We start from the raw sequence: 17,587 nt of genomic DNA on the forward strand, positions 1-17,587 counted from the left end.
AGGACATAACTGCTCTGCCGCCTGGTCGCTTTCTCATTAAGTCACACATCACCCTGAATCCAATGTTACTTTGAGGGCTTTGTAATACTGGCTTGTACTCAAGATTGATAGAGTTAAGGGGCTCTGCAGTAAATAACAGGCAGTATTGTAGAACCCTGTGTTACAGCGAATATCAACACTGGTTTTTATATCTATTATTTCCTTTAGGTGCCAAAGCTCTGTGTTACATTATTTCAAGCTTCACAGACTAATCAAAACCATATTGCTACGATGATAATTCAAGATAAAAAAAAGGGGGGAAATTAGCTTTGATATGCTAGGTTAATCAAAACACAGGATACATTAATGATTCATGGAATACTGCGGGTAAGCACCTTATGCAAATATAATGCCTTAAAGTAAGTCAAACTGATACCAAAAATGTGTCCAAAACAAACTGACTCATCTGTGCGGATAGAGCGGACAGGTGGAAGAGGTTACTGTTAATAAAGATTATGTAATTCAAAGTTTTGAGATAGAAGTCCTGGAATCCACTGGCTCCTGCTTTCACCTCCTGCCTTTCCTGTAATTGAACCCATGAGTGCTCTGCTGACAGCTTGGCCCCGGTGGTCACTGTTTGATTACAAAACGTTTTTCCAGTGTATTTAGGGACACAAAAGCCGTCTGTGAGCATATTCTTACTCAAACACTTTGTTTAGTCAGCTCTCACTTATCAAAGATGGATGACTGTTGTAATTAGCACAGCAGGGTGTCCAACTTGTCTTAAAGGCCAAGGGGGGAAAAAATCAATGAAATGTGTGGACTTCCCGAGGAAGTCCTATAAAGAAGGGGGCTTTGGTTAAAGTTTAGTGAATACCTCTAATGTTAAGAGGAGCCATGCATTCTTCACACAGAGCCTGGTGAGACATGGCTAAAGGGTAAATGGCGTTTAGAGAAGCTGTTTTGAAGGGAAAAACAGCGTGATGCTCAACGTATAAAACAGCATCCAGCTGGACTTTCGTGTACTAGCAGTGTGACATATTCCAGGGCCAGAGGAAAGTGAAGCCGCTGGGATGCATTGCTGGAGAGTGAGATGTGACTCACAGAGCAGTTAGGGCAATGAGAAAGTCCAGGAAGGCAAATGATCCACATTTTTCCAAAAGAGGCTGACGCACATCAATGGCTTAAGGTTAAGATTTAAAGAAAGGTCAATAGGCACTATGCATCATCAGACATTACATTACTGAACAGTTAAGTATGTCAGTATTATTCAGACAGGAGCTAAGGTGAAAATGTTTAAAATAGAGCAAACACTCAGATTCCTTTAAATGTAAAACCAGTAAACTTTATGCTGTCTTTAGTCTTTAAGTTGGCAGCAGAGTTGGAAATTGTCTCAATTATATTTAACATATCACAGCAAAGATACTTATCTTAACTAAATTATCTTTAAATAGTTTGTTAGCTATAATCTCTAGACTTTAAAATATAATGGAAAGGTAAGACTGAACATCCAGGATAACATTATGCACTAACTGAATTACACTGCATGTTACAATCGAAAGGAGGTACATGTGCTGTATAAATATTGGGCCTAACCATAACATTATGAAAAGTTGTTATTATTAGTTTTTGACAAATGTGAGAAATTGAGAAGAGGATCATGTTTAGGATCGATTCAAAGTTCAGGGACTGTCTGGCAATTAAAACACTGGAGCAAACTGTATTTGAAGGTAGTCTATTATGTTTGTATAAATACGACAAATGGCTTATTACTCCCATATGAGTCTTAAAATCAAACAAATACAGGAAACTAAAAGCACATGTCAACATTTATTTAAAAAAAACACGCAATGAGTAAAGGGGAAGCTGCAAAGCAATGACCAGTTGTAAAAAGTGGCCAGCAACATTCAAAGAGCAAAATGCCCAGGGAAAGGAAGAGCTTTACACATCCAAATATTTCACTTTGATCAATCACATCAAAAGCAATAACAGACCGTTTCGTAATATTTTGGAATTTAAGGAAAGTCATACTTTTTATTTGTACTCTGAACTGCAGTTCCCATAATACAAAGATGATGCTAAGCAGAACGATCTAAACTGTTTCCTTATAAGTTCGCCGGACCAAGTGAGGAAAACTGAGAGATGCCTGCCAAACATTTGGCAGGAGGGACACCAAAAGCCTGAGGTTTAAAATAAACAAGGCCTCTCTGGTGATACGAGATTATGCTGTAAGATGGTAGACGAGGGTAAAAGTGTCAAGTTTTATTTTTGCTCCACAGTAGTCATATTCCATCAACCCTATCGGGCCTCAGCTCCCTGCTTCGTGCTACCATGGGTTACATAAATTCATATAACTGAATAATATCACTAACTGACTGACTTTAAAGTGATTTAGTAATGCCTTTTTATAAACCCAGGGAAATTATAGGAGACAGATTTTAAAAAAGAACATTCTGAAACAGTCTCACTTATAATTTTTTTGTTTTAGTCCCAGCAGGAATGTGTATCACAGTGAAATGTGAGGAGTAAAAAAAATTCAAGGCTGCCGACTTTCACTCACTGACCGTGAGACTCACACAATTGACATGTCCATTTTCTCACACATTAAAAACATTTTTACCTGATGATAACGGCTGATGTCTGGAGGTTGACAAGTATGCTGATCAATCATATTTATTCATCATCAAATTTATTATTGACATGATGATTATGACACAGACACCCGCAGCGGTAATATTTAACAGTTATAGACTAATTAGGCCTAAATACAACAATATATTTTTATTATTTAAAAGTTCAGCCCCTACACTGTTTGCTTGGAAAAATTCTGGCCCTTAGACAAAAGCAGTTGACCCGTGGTGTATCGCATCATGAATGTGCACATACATGAGAATATAAATGTATATATATATATATATATATATATATATATATATATATATATATATATATATATATATATGTCTTTAATGACTTAGAGAATTTCAGGTTGTGGGTTAATACATCTACTGTACTTCACTGTGCATTGTCTACATTATTTATTGTCTGAATGTGCAAATGCCTCCATCCCTGCCTTTTCCAGAGAGTTCATTCCTGTCCATGTGGAGAAGGGAAAACCTATAAAGTTCAAGTAAAAACTGACAGGAATGTCCTGGTTCAGCCATGTCTCAGTTAGTCTTATGCACAACTCCCTGTATTTACAGCATACTCTGGCATTTCTTTTGCAGGGTAATGATCACACATGGCTCAGTATCATAGCAGTCATGCATGATCTGTTGTCTCAATGGCCAGTGCATACTCTGACACTGCCCTAAACCCCACAACCAGCCCTTTGGTCTAATCTCCAAAAGCATCTCCACTAAGTTGGCAGGGATGGCAGCCCCTTGGGGAAGTTGGGATAAGATAAAAATTCCACTGAATGGAGATTCAAGAAAGCCTCTCTGATGTCTGACATTGCAACGGTATTATTTTCACGCCCAGCCAGTGATTGGTGTGTTCGAAATTGACCCAAAAGCAAGAATTTTGCAAACAGTCATTTAGCACACAAACATACCACATTCAGCAGTAGATAGTAAATAGTGGTTCAAACCACCAGCAAACATTCCAAGGACACCACTTCCACAAGCAGCCTTCTTTGTACCAGTGAAAAACAATTATTGATTAATCCTCTTAATCTTTTCAGCTGTAGTAGAGCTACATTAAAAAGGGAATATTAAGGAGTACACTTGGCTGATTACAGTACAGTATGTACTTAGTGTTTCTGTGAAATCATTCTTCAGTGGTAACACAACATGCAAATGTCAGTGTTGTTTGTGCTATGACACAGACGAGAAAATGCAGCCAGCCGATTCCTTCTGTTGTTCATAAAAGTCACAAGAACGTCACTTCATTCCGTTGCTCTCTGGGCTAAAAGAAACAGTAGGCTATACCATTTTAGCCACTTAAAAAAAATGCAGTGCACGTGTGATGGCAAAATACACATGTAGAGAGCATATTCAGACTTTCCCTGCCTGCTCCTGAACAAATTCTTTCCGCTTAATGGAAACTGCATTTTAGTCTAATTTTATCCTGAAGGTTTCACTAAGCCTTTCTCCCTCGATCAACATCTTTTTGAAATTTGATGCTGAAAGGCTTTGCAGAAAACATGCCTGCCTCAACATCTGCCAAAAAGGGGTAGCATCAATAGAACACTTAACCTACAATTAAGAGTACTTAGTGACTTCACACATCTCGTGGCATGCAAAGACCAAAATTACTGAAGGAATAGTCAGCCCCAAGGATATAGTAAAATCTGTCATTAACAGGGTAACTGAAGTGTGAAGACACGGTAGGAAATTACATGCAACTGCTCTAAAACCCTAAAACAGGTATTCAAATGTTTTAACAATGTTTCTGAATAGCTAAGTAATTTTAAAGGATAGACATATTAACTGTTCAAGAGTTCATTTTTCATAACAAGAGGCAAATAAATGAAAGTGCAATTAGTTCAGACAGTAGCCTTTGTTTTGTTTCCTCAGCTCCTGATGTAGCTCTTCCAGTCAGAGGCAAAAAAACCATTACAGCCCAGAAACCTTCAACACCTGACAAAGAGAGGAGAAACGTGGGCTAAACCTCTGTGGAATGAGTGAAAGTAAGATGAGGGGAGAGGCAGAGGGGGCAGGGGGAGGACTGATGGGAAAGGTCCTCCACCCTGAAGGTTGGAAAGGGTCAGCACGGTGAATGGTGCGCACCAGGAGAGAGGGGGAGGACCCACATGCAAAATATTTAAGATGTTCAGGCAGAGGAGGGCTTCACCGAGGAAATAAGACAGAGCCTGGGTGAGCCGTTGGTCAAAGAAGAGCTCCAACTCAACTGGTCTGCTTGATATTTCCAGCAGACTCATTCTACGGGGACTGACTGCCTCTGAACAACGAAAGAAATCTAAAACACCTGTGACAGAAAATGGTAAAAGTTAATTTGAGCGTATTGGCTTTGGGGGTCACACTGCTCCTGTTGGCAGAGACATGGGCCCAGAATCCCAGGAAGAGACTGGCACCTCCAAAGCCTAACAAGGCTCAGTGCTGCGATGAGGTGCGCTCTCTCAAGGTTCAGGTGGCCAATCTGACCAGTCTCCTTGAGGAGCTGAGTCGCAAGCAGGACACAGAGCTGATGAACGTCTTGAGGCAATTAATGGAGCTGGACAAGCAGAACCGGCAGCAAGAAGCCCGGGTCACAGAGGCTGAGAGCAAGTACTCAGAGATCAACAACCGCGTGGAGATCATGCAGCTACAGACCCTACAGTCTGCTACTCAGACCTCATCAGGTGAGCATCAAGACTTGGAAGAATCTCTTAACAGTATGGAAAATTAAATGACATACTGGCCAAAACTGTATGTGCTGCTGATCAGAGGCATAACTTCTAAATGATTTAGTTTAATGAATTAAAATGTTCATACAGGGAAAACTCGAGTGCATGTGTGAGCTACATGCCTCATTCTCTCTCTAACCTGGTGGTCCTGGTGTTGTAAATTATTTCCACATACTGCATGGGCACAGATTTTAGATATGACTGAACTTTAAATGTACTGTTTGTCTACCAACCTTTGCAGCCTGACTAAATTTAGCTTTGAATAAAACATTTTGTGAAGTTTAGTTTGAATACATTACAAGGCATTCTTTTCATTAAGGAGAGTACTCATTTTTGAATTGTTCAGAAAAACTCTAGCAAATAAGCTGACAAACATGTAAGCCATAATTTCATTGGAATGTGAGTACCTACATTATCTCACAGATCTCAAGTAGGCCAGCTACACACACGACACTATATATTTATTTTAGCTGTGAAAAACTATAATCAGCTTTGTCCATTGCTTCATAGGTCTCAGAAAACTACTGTGAATTGGTTGTGAGGTAGATTGCAGTGCACACACTTACTGGAGTTGCCCGACTGCAGCCAAAAGCATTAATTTGGAGCTGGAGTTCAGTCCCATCAGCAGGGCTGTCAATACAGAGCTCCATCAAAGCCAAATCATCTCTGACATTCATCTCAACTTTAACACACCACTAATCAGCACTGGCTGCTGCAGAGAGGTTAACCAGGCATGACGTAGTTTATTATTTCAATACCTTAACTGTGTGGTCTAACAGGGCCACATTTATGTCACTGGCAAAGGGAACACAGAGCCCTTTTCAACTGCAGTAAATTAGAGACAGGAGAGCAGAACAGGAAGGGATGCAAAGATTAGATGAAGTGGAAGGTTTCCATCTCTTTTTCTTTTACACAGACGTTTTAAAGTATTGGGTTCATTTCTACATAGTGATCTCATAGCCCTATTAATGGCATCACCATACTGTGAAGGGTAAAAGAGAACTACTATGCAAAAATCACAGCCATGCTGTGCATATTCCCCTGTTTTGATCTATTTTGCTTTTGGCAGGGGTAAAGGTCATTTTTTTCATCTGTCCAATCACTCAAATATCCATAGAACTGTTAGAATTTATGACATTCCCATTTTTAATGACTGCTCATGAGGCTGCATATGGTCTTGTCATAACTGAAGATTTGTTTTTTTTTCCAGATGCCATATATGACTGTGCATCCCTCTACAGCAAGAACTACAGGATCTCTGGCGAGTACAAACTGCCTAAAGATGACTTTCTGGGTACACCTGAGCTGAACGTAAGTTATACTTGAGTCTTGTGTGTAGCATGTCTTTGTGTACTTTTTGGTAGAGCCCAAGGAGGTCTCCCTCTTCTCTCTGCAGGCTATTATATTTTTGTAAATACTTTCAGGTCTTCTGCGATATGGAGACAAATGGAGGTGGTTGGACTCTGATCCAAAGGCGCAAGATCGGCCTGACATCATTCAACCGTGACTGGAAGCAGTACAAAAGTGGATTTGGATCCATCCGCGGAGACTTCTGGCTAGGCAATGACCACATCTTCCGTATAACAAGGCAGCCCAGTATGCTCAGGATTGAGATGGAGGTACGTGTTGGAAAACATGGCACTCGTGTAAGCTTGTGCTGAGACACTGAAGAGCAAGAATACGTAACCACGCATAAACCATTTCATAGCCAAAAGTAAGAGGGCATAAACACAGAGCCTATTCTATTCCTTCGGGTACTGTGCGTAAGAAAATTTATAATAAATCAAACTAACTTTTAGAGACGTAAGGCAGACCACAAGAGCCAGTATTCCCAGATTCTTAAACTGGCCCTCTCTTAATCATGTTATATGCGTTTTCCAATGCAGGACTGGGAAGGACAGACACGCTATGCAGAGTATGGCTTTTTCACTGTGGGTAATGAGCTTAACAGCTACAAGCTCTTCCTTGCCAACTACAGTGGGAACGCTGGAGACTCCCTGCGCTACCACAACAACACCAACTTCAGCACCATCGACAAAGACAATGACAAATGTGTGGATGACTGTGCTTCTCGGCGCAAAGGTAAATTATGAGAGCAAACCCACTCAGAACAATCCATGAGGTCATACACAGTAGATGTTACAAGTACATATTTCCCTCCAATTAACACTAAGTCTAATTCTCTCCCTCGCCTCTTTCCAGGTGGTTACTGGTACAACTGCTGCACTGACTCAAACTTGAATGGTGTTTTTTACCGCTATGGTGAGCACACAAAGAGCTCAGATGGGATCACTTGGTACGGCTGGCACGGGTCCAACTACTCCCTCAAGAAAGTGGAGATGAAGGTCCGGCCAGCAGGTTTTCAACCATAAGTGCTTCGGCTGCGGGTCCTGGATCAAGATCATACGCATGAATGCTGAGAGATCTCACTAATACCTGTTCAACCAAATTGTGGCTTTCCCTGGACTGCGAAAGGAATGAAAATGTTGTTTGTGATGGTCTGGTTAAATTTCAGTCAGATGAATGTGTAATGTTTTTGCCGTGTTTGATTGTAAATTGTAGTTCATTTTGTGTATTTATCAGTAAAATATTTTATTTTTAAAACGCTTTGATAGATGCTCTTTTACCACTGTCCCATATGGGTTACTGCATTTTGACTCCTTATCTCATTTGTCTTGAAAGCACTAGGATGTACTTTTTAGTTAACACAAGCCATTTATGGGTAGTAGCAAGAATCAGCCCAGACTGGTCTGGTTCAGGTATAAATCAACAAGGACTAGTAGGAACTAATTAAAAAGGATCTTTGTGAGTTGCTGGAATGGGACCAACCACCCAAGGTACTTCGTATAAATTACGCTGCATTTTATTGTAAAACCCTAACCATTGATTATGGAAAAGTGTTATTTGTAAAATGTGTACAGCTCTGTAATTATGTTGTTTTATGTGATAGAAAATAAACATATTTTTTAAAAGAAAAGGGCGTATAACATGTCTCAAACAGATTCTATGTTCTTTTCACTTCACTGGCTAAACAGCACAGTTGTAGTGGGACAAACTCAGCGGAGGTCTAAAAGCAAATCAAGGTCTTGTGTCCATTCATGTCCAATAATGGCAACATATTTGCCTTGAGCCACCGACCTCTGACTCTCGGGTCATCTCCTGACATTCTGGCCAAAGGTCCCTGGGCACTTAAACCAAATGGAGGAATGAAGACCACACACACATTCCGCCATCAAGTTAAATGCCTCTAGGTTTACTGCCTTGAAAACAATGACACCATTTTGCTAAGCTTCAAACACCACAAAGAATTCCTTAGAGCATTCAAATACCTACAGACAGGCTCAGCGGTAGGCTTAGTCAGATTGTCTTCCTTTTACAAGGTGACAGATTCATTCAGGGTAAACATCTAATTAAAGCTGGACCTTGAGAAGAAATGTCCACAGCAGGTTAAAGGGCACTTAAAAACAACCTCTGGATGGTGACACATGACCTGGTCTTTCTATTCTAAGGTTTAAAAGTATTCAAACTTGTGTCCCCGACAACAAAAGCAGACATTGAACAATGATGGACGGTGTAAGTTAAACTGTAAGAGGTCAGTTACTGTTGGCGTAAACCTTTATGTCCTGCAGAGGATACAACACACCTCTAATGGCTAGTTTCATTTAGGAAACCCAACTGCTGCAAATAGAATTCATAGTTATTTTCAAGTCAAAGTCGTGAATATGGCTGCCAAAAGTTATAGTTATTATTTAAGATTATTTGTAATTTATTTATTAATATTAAAATATAGTCTGAATGTGACTTGACCACTGGGCTCCTTCAGCAGGTATTAAACCCAAAGAATCACAGAAACTATTGTGTGGAAATGCATTTCATCATCAAAAAGGGTATCAACATATTCAGCAGGCTTTATGTAAAAGGAGACTCTTAAACATCGTCACCCTGTGTTATAGTAAATTGCAATGCAATCCACAATAACAACTCTGCAATAAATGCTACCTTCTTGACAGTGTGATGTTGTAGTGAATTAGATTTTTAGGTTTTCCTGCTATTTATATTTACATAAACATATTATTACTATGATATGGTAAAACATTTTACTATAGGTGTTCTGTCTGTTATTATTTTTAGGTGAAATCCAAACCTCTGGCAACAGTAATAAACTAAAGTGTAACAAATAAACACATTGCAGGGCTACTGGATTGGGCAATTGTACAAGTGCCCGTTATTGTGTCCATCCCTTTTTACTCACACATAAAGTACATTTGAGCAGTTGAGAGGTAAAACAAAAAACACGCACAAAAGCCACTCTGGATGGCTAGCATAACATGAGATTTTGCTTAACAGTTTGCAGCCCTCTATACATCTGAACATACTAAACTTTATTTAAAATTCCATTTCCAACCATTTCCATGGTGCCCGGTAACATTATGGCTAGACATTTACTATTAACACATGGTCCAGATGCAATAATGCCCTGCTCCAGTCGCTACAGTGGTGATGGAACCACAAAAAACCTTAGTACATAGAGCGCCAGCTCTACCAGGTGAGCCATCAGGGTCCCCCAAATTTATTCACTCAATAAAACAAGAGACAAATTACTAAACCAAGTCCATCTAAAAGATACTGTATGGTGTACCAATTACACCATAGGCCAAATGCCCAATTAACAGCGTTCCTGTTATTGGGAATAATGGGGAAAATGTGACCAATTTCCTGGTTCTATCCAAAGCTATAAGACCTAAGAAATATAGTCAGACCACAAACTAATTCTTTTGATTTTCTTAAAATCCCTCACACATTATTCATACCAGGTTCAACACATAAGATTTATACTATTATGAGTCACTTCTTCAGATTCAATACCCTGAATAATAACTGATGATCCACATGAGAGAATGCAAAGAAGAATTCCTGTAATAACTGCAGACTCATAGACAAACATGACTCATCAGGCATTAAAAAAAAATCAGTGACGATGCCTCCTCGTCATCAAAATGTGCATCAGATATGCATGCTTTTTTTTTTTTTTTTTTTTTTTAAATACAGCAGTATCAGTAGAGCCAGGTTTACGTAGTGCTTTTTGCACACCAGCCTCTAGATCTTTTATGGGAAATCCTGGAGAGGTGAGAACCAGATGGGGATATTGAAAACACCAGAGTGCCGGCTCCCATCATTCATCATCATCAAGGCTCCTGAGAAATTGAAAACAGGCCCCGAGAAACACAAGTCCAGACACTCGTAGATGAAAAGGAGGCAAGCGTCCAATTAGATGCCTGGAAAACAGATTTCTCCATACCATGCCAAAGGCACAGAAATAAAAAAGGATGAGAAAAAAGGATGGAAAAGATGACAGAAGATATCAAAGGGTTATGGGACAGGAGGATATGTGTAGTATAATTTCTTTATGTATTTATTAGATTAAAAATTGACTCTGAGAGAATAGCTTAATGTTTGTCTTTAAGCCATAACGTATAAAGCAATAACTGTGAATCAAAGAGGCACCTGTCAAACCTAGTTTTTGTGACGAGGATGAATCTACACCAGCAGGAAGATAAAAAAATAGGAAAATATGCAATTGCTTACCTCCCACTGACACTGAATTATGTCATGATCTCAAAGTTACCAAGAAATTATTTGTCATAAGAATGAATATTAATGTATGAAGCTACATAGTTCTATGAATCTACAATAACAACTTAAATTACAAAACAGTCAACCGTTCAACTTTTCAAAGTTTATATAGACCGGGGTTGTTTCTAATAAAAAAAAGATTTGTTTGTGTGGTTTTCAGACCTCCTACCTGATAAGAGACTCCAGGATGAGAGGAGAAGGACCTTTCTGAAACTCCAGCTCTTTGTAATGCAGAGCTTTGGCGTAGGCACGACACTTGGCAGCTCTCTCTCCAAGCAGCACAATGCCATTATCATCTCTGAGGGGCAGAGGACCCTGGAAAAGGAAACAAATTGTATGAAATACAAGTAAGTTTTTCCTAAATAAAATGAAACTTGAATTAATAGTTGTCCTCTATCGGTGTAACTAGCGGTATTTAACGTACACTATAACTCTGAATGAACTGTGAATGACTGGATCAGCTGATGTAACATTTAAATGATTTGCATTAATATGCCTTTGTAAGTGATTTAACCTGCAAAATTCTGGTAACCTAAGAGAAAACCCCTTATGCCCTTCTTTCCACTGACTGAAAATTGTACACTTCTGTTTATGCTGCAGCCTCACAGCAGGGGGGAGACCCTGCTGAAATACTATATTACGACCCAACCATAACGCTCTCTGCCCTCAACGTAACAGTATCGTCACTAATTATCTCAACATGTGTGGCCAAACAGTAGACGACAGAGAAATTACTGTACTGAAAGGTGTCCTCTTTTAACATTTTCATAGTCTTGCAACACCTAAGGTATTGCTGTGATTATCTCCTAGGTTACTGTTATCTTCTGGCTGCTATTATACTGATAGCAGCCAGAATGTTTTCTAATCAGCTCTGTTGTTGTAACCTTTAATTAACAGTATAAAAAGTATAGTGTATATAAAATTTGGGCACCTACATCAGAACATTCATTTAAACAACACCTTTCACTGTGCCATTTCAACTACACTATGGCCACATCACACAGAGTAATGTAGGTATCCCAGCTGTAGTTAATTGTGGCACTGGCAACTCCACAAAATATAATAACAACTTTATTTATATAACACTTTTAGAAACAAGAACAGAACAATATGGCAAATGAGGAGAGTTGGGTGGTTCCTCCTGTTTTTGCACTGCAATAGACTGGTAAATTTACTGAATACCTCTACGTTCTCTGCTTTGCGTCTATTTCACCATTTGACTGTTCTGGCAGATGCATAAACAACTCACTCTGAAGGTAAGTTGATGACAAGGAAGACATAAAATTAACTGAGCCAAGTAAACCAGCATTGTTGTTTCCTCAAAGAAAACATTAAAACAGATGATGTTTAAGTGCTGCTGCTTTGCCAGCTGGAGACCCATGTAAGTACGGCCTATTTTCAACTGGTATTTTAACATCATTCATTCATAATGTACTGCATGTAATGTCATGCATATCCAATGGGCATGTACTTTTTGTTCCACAAAAGAGCTGGACAGTAGAAAAGTCATAGTTGAGTCATTGGTAGTAATGAATGAATAACATCTAACCCTTGCAGATTCATGGGCCATTTGAAATTATATTCCATAAGGCAGGAAAGGACTTATCCATCACCCCTTTGAAATGCACTACCTAATATCAAAAACATGAATTAAGAAAATGCAACTTAATATATAGCCCCCTAATAAAACATGACATGTGCAATCCTTCAGTCTAAATTGTATCATATTGATTCTGTGGTGTAGATGCTGCAGTTCAATGCCAACCTTGTCACTGTGCTCCATGAACTCTGCCAGGTTGAGCAGAGTCTGCGTGACCTCAGCAATGTCCTGGGAGGTTAGAGCTAACTCAATGCTGCGGATGAGCTCATCCTGCTGGTCCTCACTCAGCTCAGACCAACAAGACAGGAAGGCAGCGTTGAACAGGTCCCTGTGGACACAGAAACAACATTTACACATTATAACAACAATGACAACAATAGAATTTGGATATTTTGCAGAAGCAGGGTTTAGCTGAATTGAGAAGCAAATCAATGAGTAGCAAGATTATTCTATAGCTGCTTTTCTATAACAAGTGCAATGTTGTTTCATAGCTTTGATCACAGAGCATTTTAGTATTTTTCTGTAACAATCTGCTTCGCATTTACAGTTACACGCATTCACATCTGGAAACTAGTAGCTAGTGCAACCAGTCTTCTAGTGCTGGTAACGGCTGTGGTTCCGCAACAACAGCTGATGTCTCACTGCATTAAAACCCCTCAGCTCTCCAAACACAAAACAAGATTTTTCCATTGGCACTTTTGGCAGCACCGACTAAAACCATGCCGGGCTAGTTTGCATTTCCATTACCAGTTTAAACGTGTTGAGTTGTGCCGATTTGCGCCCGGGATGGACCATCCCAGGAGTAAGGCCAAAGCATGCCCAACCCGCCTCCAAATGAGTTGCGGTCATGTCTCGCCGGCCACGGTCAACCCCTGACTACCCCCCTTCTCCCGCTCAAAAACATGTGTTCGAGACTCAACTCATGTCTATACAGGAGACCAGAGGGACAGACGTTTTTAATAAGCTCTGAATGTTCAGCTGTCTATATTTTTGTAGCTTCGAACTGAATCTCTAAGGTTTGAAGCTTAATTTCTCTCCTGCGTCCCCTGCTCTCAGCTGTATAGGAGTCGCTGCTGAGTAAGACCCAACATTTCCTGATTTTGCTGCTTCATAATGAAAGCTTTTAAATAACAAAATAACCACTGGACTTTTATTGGAAAGAATTCATAGGAAATAAAATGTGTTTATCACCAAATTAGCCAAGCTTAGTTAGCGGCTATTTGTCAAATAAAACTAGTCTACATACTGCAGGGAGGAAGGTGGCCGTATTTATTTGTGCTTTAGAATGTAACCACCATGAAACAATCAGAAAATAACATTTATCTGACTGACTGCTTTGTTCTTGCTAACACTGGTTCCTCTCCTACCATACCTCTCATTATTCAAGACTGCTCTCTGCCTTTATAGACACACATTCAAGCAGGTAGCACTGTTGTAATGGAGATGCAAATCCAGGCCGCAGTGGGCTGCTGTGCCAAGCCAAACCGAGTCAAGCCTAGCGGGAAATGTGTATGGAAAAGGGCTATACGGGTGCAGTTATGTGTCTGTGTTATCATGGGGAATTGTGTGAATGTTTTTAGCTGTAGTGGTTGATCATGGATGTGGAACTGAGACACAGATGAAAAGCGGGAGGAGAAATTGAGCTAGAGATGTAGACGCAGAAGTGGTGTACCTGGCGAGAGGGATGTAGGTTTGGGCCAGTGACCAGCATGATCGCAGGGCTGGGGATGACGACTCCTTGAGCAGGACGACACTCAAGCGCCTCAGCCACTCCAGCCAGTCATCTTTGGACACCTTCCTGGCAGCGCCCCAAGCCTGTGAAGAGGACAGAAATCATCCATTTCAGAAGTCACTGGGAACTACGTGGGAGCAACACAGTTCCTCCAGACCTCAGTGTCACAGGTAATGTGTGTGGGATGATCTGGCTGAGATATAGACTAGAGAATTGCTACTAGTCATCAAATGTTCCAAAAAATGGAACAGCTTTCTTCCAAAAGATTGCCTCATTTGGTGTTTTGATCATGGTAGTGGAGAGCGCTGTGTAACGAGTCAGTGTGTATGTCAATCTCCCATTGGTATTCAACTGGTTAGAGATCTGGTGACTGTGACGGCCAAAGCATATGATTCATCAAACCATTCAGTGTCTTTGTGTGGTCTGCATGGAAGCGTATGCATTCACTGTGTTTCTCAACTTGTTTGTTCAGGTTGTTCCTTTAATTATTTGTCGGTCTGTTGGTGCGTGTGTCAGCACCGCAAGTAAACTGTTTACTGTACACAATCAGACAATCAGACAATACCTGCAGTCAACAACTATGGCAGTGAAACAGTGCGTGTGTGTGTGTTACCTTTTTACTATCCAAGTATAAATCACAAACCAGTTTTAAAAGTAAAATGTCAATTATCCCTTCTGACCTTCTGAAGTGCAGTAGTGCTGACATGAAGTTTCTTCATGGGCCCCGCCTCCACTGGCCCGCTGACAAGAGCATCACCTGTGTTACCACGAAGCTGGCGATGTTGGAAGATTAGAGGGTCCTCTTCTTCCTCTGCCAGAGTGTAGCCCTGTTATGGTCACAAACACACAGGCCACACACACACACAGCCCACACGCAGACGAAATGTTGAATCAGGCCTCAAAGAAGTGCATTTCCTTCCTAAGGGATAACTGTTGATAAACAGAACATGGTAATGACTTGCTCATGGTGCACTGTTCATAAAAAAGGTTTTGTTTATTTATGATTATGTCATTTATAGTTCGACTTGTGCAATTACTCTGTCTCATGAAGAATTATAGCGTTGGGCCTGACTGGGCAAGACCAATGAACACATTCTCATGAATTCAGGAGATGTAGAAATGTGCGTAGTAGCAATTGTTTTAATATGTTCTTAAGAAAACCTGGATGTATTTGGGGAGACATACCTTAACAATGCGACATATGAGTATGTCATAACGCTGGTGGTTGATCCTGTGCTTCAGCATCACTTTGTTGACCATGGGGATGAAGATTTGGTACTGCAAATAAAAGGGAAGGGAAGGAGAGAAAATAAATGGGTATATGAGTGCTTTACGTGGTTTAGTCTCACTACCTCTTTCCCCTCACCATAAGCCAAATAATTTAGTGTCCTGCACTTGTATCTAACCGCCACAAGTCTCAGATCAAAAGCTTCCCCTGCACGTTTGTTGCCAGACGTGGCTGCACGTGTGCTTCTGATTCTGAGGTTAGGCCTGAAAGCGATAGGAGGGTTTAGGGAGGGGTAAGCTCGGGAGGAGAGGGAGGGGTTCATGTGACCTCATCCACTCTTATAAACACCACCCCCCACTGCCAAATGGTCAATGACATCAGCAGTCTGGCAGGAAGTAATAAAGACTGTGTGGGGGGTGTGGGTTACCAAAATGCTGTTCATGTGAAGCCAACAGTAGGGAGGCTGGAAGTAGTCTTCTGAATGATAGCTACATTTAAACAGAGCCATGGGGACAGCAATAGCTACCTTCTTGCCCAACTGGAACACTAGCGAGGACAGTGTGTCCATGGAGGTGGAGCGCAGCTCAGGCGTGCTGTCAAGTGTCCGCACAATCGGATGGATAATGCGTGAAGCGTAGTCGGTGAAGTCCAGGGACTCTGTCAGCCGGTCCAGTGTCTCCAAGGAAACCCTGAACCCCACAGCAGGAAAACAGATAAACATAATATGCTCACTTAAACATCAGTAGGACAGAGGGTCTGGGCTGGACCTCTTGAAATAGCCTAGATGACATGTAAAATGGTTGAAGTATTTTCCAGCTATTCTTCTATGTCAAAAGAAAGTGCACATAAAGATTTTGAGCTGTAAAGAAATCCACCAATGGAACCAGTGCTCTTCTTTCTGGCATCATAGGGGTTCATTAACAATTCAAATTTAAGAGATAATAGAAGTTAGATCCATAAAATAGATTCCAAACTACGACTACATGGGACAGCCATGTGAAGTACTGACTTGCGGGCCTGCAGGGGCACATCAGGGGCATCAAATAGCTTGACAATGGGTGGCAGCAGCAAGTGCAAGTAGTCATCTAGGTTGGCACCAAACAGCTGGATGGCATTGAGCAGCTGCAAAGGAGAGCACACACAGGTCAGGCCCACATACCACAACACTTACCATGAGCAATTCATTTTAATGAGCCTGTTATGGTTTTTCAGGCCCTTTTTTTAAAGTGCTGGCACACATGCTAGCCTTCCAGGAAAATTCTGCATTTCTATGAGTGAACGAATACGTGAGTATCTTACTTGTAGTCATTTCACAGCACACAGACCATAAAATACAATAAGAAGTGCAATGGAACGACAAGTATCGTATATAATACGTTGAGAGGTTATGAGAGACAGGTAACAACAATGCACTAACATAAAGTTTTACATTAAGGCCCATCTGAACTGCAATTTAGAGCTTTCATTATATGTGCAAATACTGTTATATATCTATGTAGATACCACAGTTCTATATCGATGGTAAGCACCATTTCTGAACAAAGTTTTTAAAAAACATTCTACCACTATGTCCAAAGCTTGCCTAATGTTGTGGTGCATTTTCAAAATCTGAGATCAGCTATCATCTGAGAGATTGATGATACAAGCTGACGATGAGTGTTTGCTTGCATTTGTTTCTATATATCGTAGCGTTAAGATTCATTGCACAATTCTACATTTCTCTATATTGATACTGTACAGTTTGATACAGTTTGCAACAAAGACTTAATTAGACCAGCACAGTGTAATATCCAAAGAACAGTAAGACTGCTGTTAATGAACACTGTGCAGAATCTTACTCACTCATTAGATGATTACCTTACAATAAGAATCTGGAGGTGGTCTTTAAAATTATGAATAATGCACTCATGACATCACAAAGATTGAAATGAGCAGTGTACCTGAGATGGAAAACAAAAGGGATCTGATATTATTCCAGTGCAACGGTTAATTGGGATTTTAAATCAATGGTTTTATTGTTAGACAGCACAGACGAATCTAGCAACTGGTACACATTAACACCTCGTT

At 40.4% G+C, this 17,587-nt stretch overlaps 2 protein-coding genes across 3 annotated transcripts in view; one reads left to right on the plus strand and one right to left on the minus strand.

Annotated features, from left to right (window-relative positions):
- The window catches only part of mtor (mechanistic target of rapamycin kinase), an 81,602-nt gene that overhangs the window by 41,226 nt on the left and 22,789 nt on the right, over positions 1-17,587 (minus strand). For both annotated transcript variants that reach the window (XM_051426467.1, XM_051426465.1), the window contains exons 22-28: positions 16,530-16,642; positions 16,047-16,209; positions 15,478-15,570; positions 14,973-15,119; positions 14,233-14,375; positions 12,726-12,888; positions 11,130-11,275 (exon numbers count right to left, since the gene is read on the minus strand). In XM_051426467.1, the coding sequence (XP_051282427.1) occupies positions 11,130-11,275; positions 12,726-12,888; positions 14,233-14,375; positions 14,973-15,119; positions 15,478-15,570; positions 16,047-16,209; positions 16,530-16,642 (968 nt within the window). The remainder of the gene's footprint in view (positions 1-11,129; positions 11,276-12,725; positions 12,889-14,232; positions 14,376-14,972; positions 15,120-15,477; positions 15,571-16,046; positions 16,210-16,529; positions 16,643-17,587) is intronic.
- On the plus strand, positions 4,757-8,303 carry angptl7 (angiopoietin-like 7). The gene is made up of 5 exons (XM_051426539.1): positions 4,757-5,281; positions 6,537-6,637; positions 6,751-6,945; positions 7,213-7,408; positions 7,529-8,303. The coding sequence occupies exons 1-5, from the start codon at positions 4,921-4,923 to the stop codon at positions 7,696-7,698; spliced, it is 1,023 nt and encodes a 340-aa protein (XP_051282499.1). The 5' UTR covers positions 4,757-4,920; the 3' UTR covers positions 7,699-8,303.

The sequence above is a fragment of the Dicentrarchus labrax genome, unplaced genomic scaffold, assembly GCF_905237075.1.
Source record: "Dicentrarchus labrax unplaced genomic scaffold, dlabrax2021, whole genome shotgun sequence".
NCBI lineage: Eukaryota > Metazoa > Chordata > Actinopteri > Moronidae > Dicentrarchus > Dicentrarchus labrax.

Coding starts and splice junctions, on each gene's coding strand:
- angptl7 (XM_051426539.1), top strand. CDS start 4,921: ATGGTAAAAGTTAATTTGAGCGTATTGGCTTTGGGGGTCACACTGCTC. Junction 6,638..6,750: donor TGGGTACACCTGAGCTGAAC/GTAAGTTATACT, acceptor AAATACTTTCAG/GTCTTCTGCGATATGGAGAC. Junction 7,409..7,528: donor CTGTGCTTCTCGGCGCAAAG/GTAAATTATGAG, acceptor GCCTCTTTCCAG/GTGGTTACTGGTACAACTGC.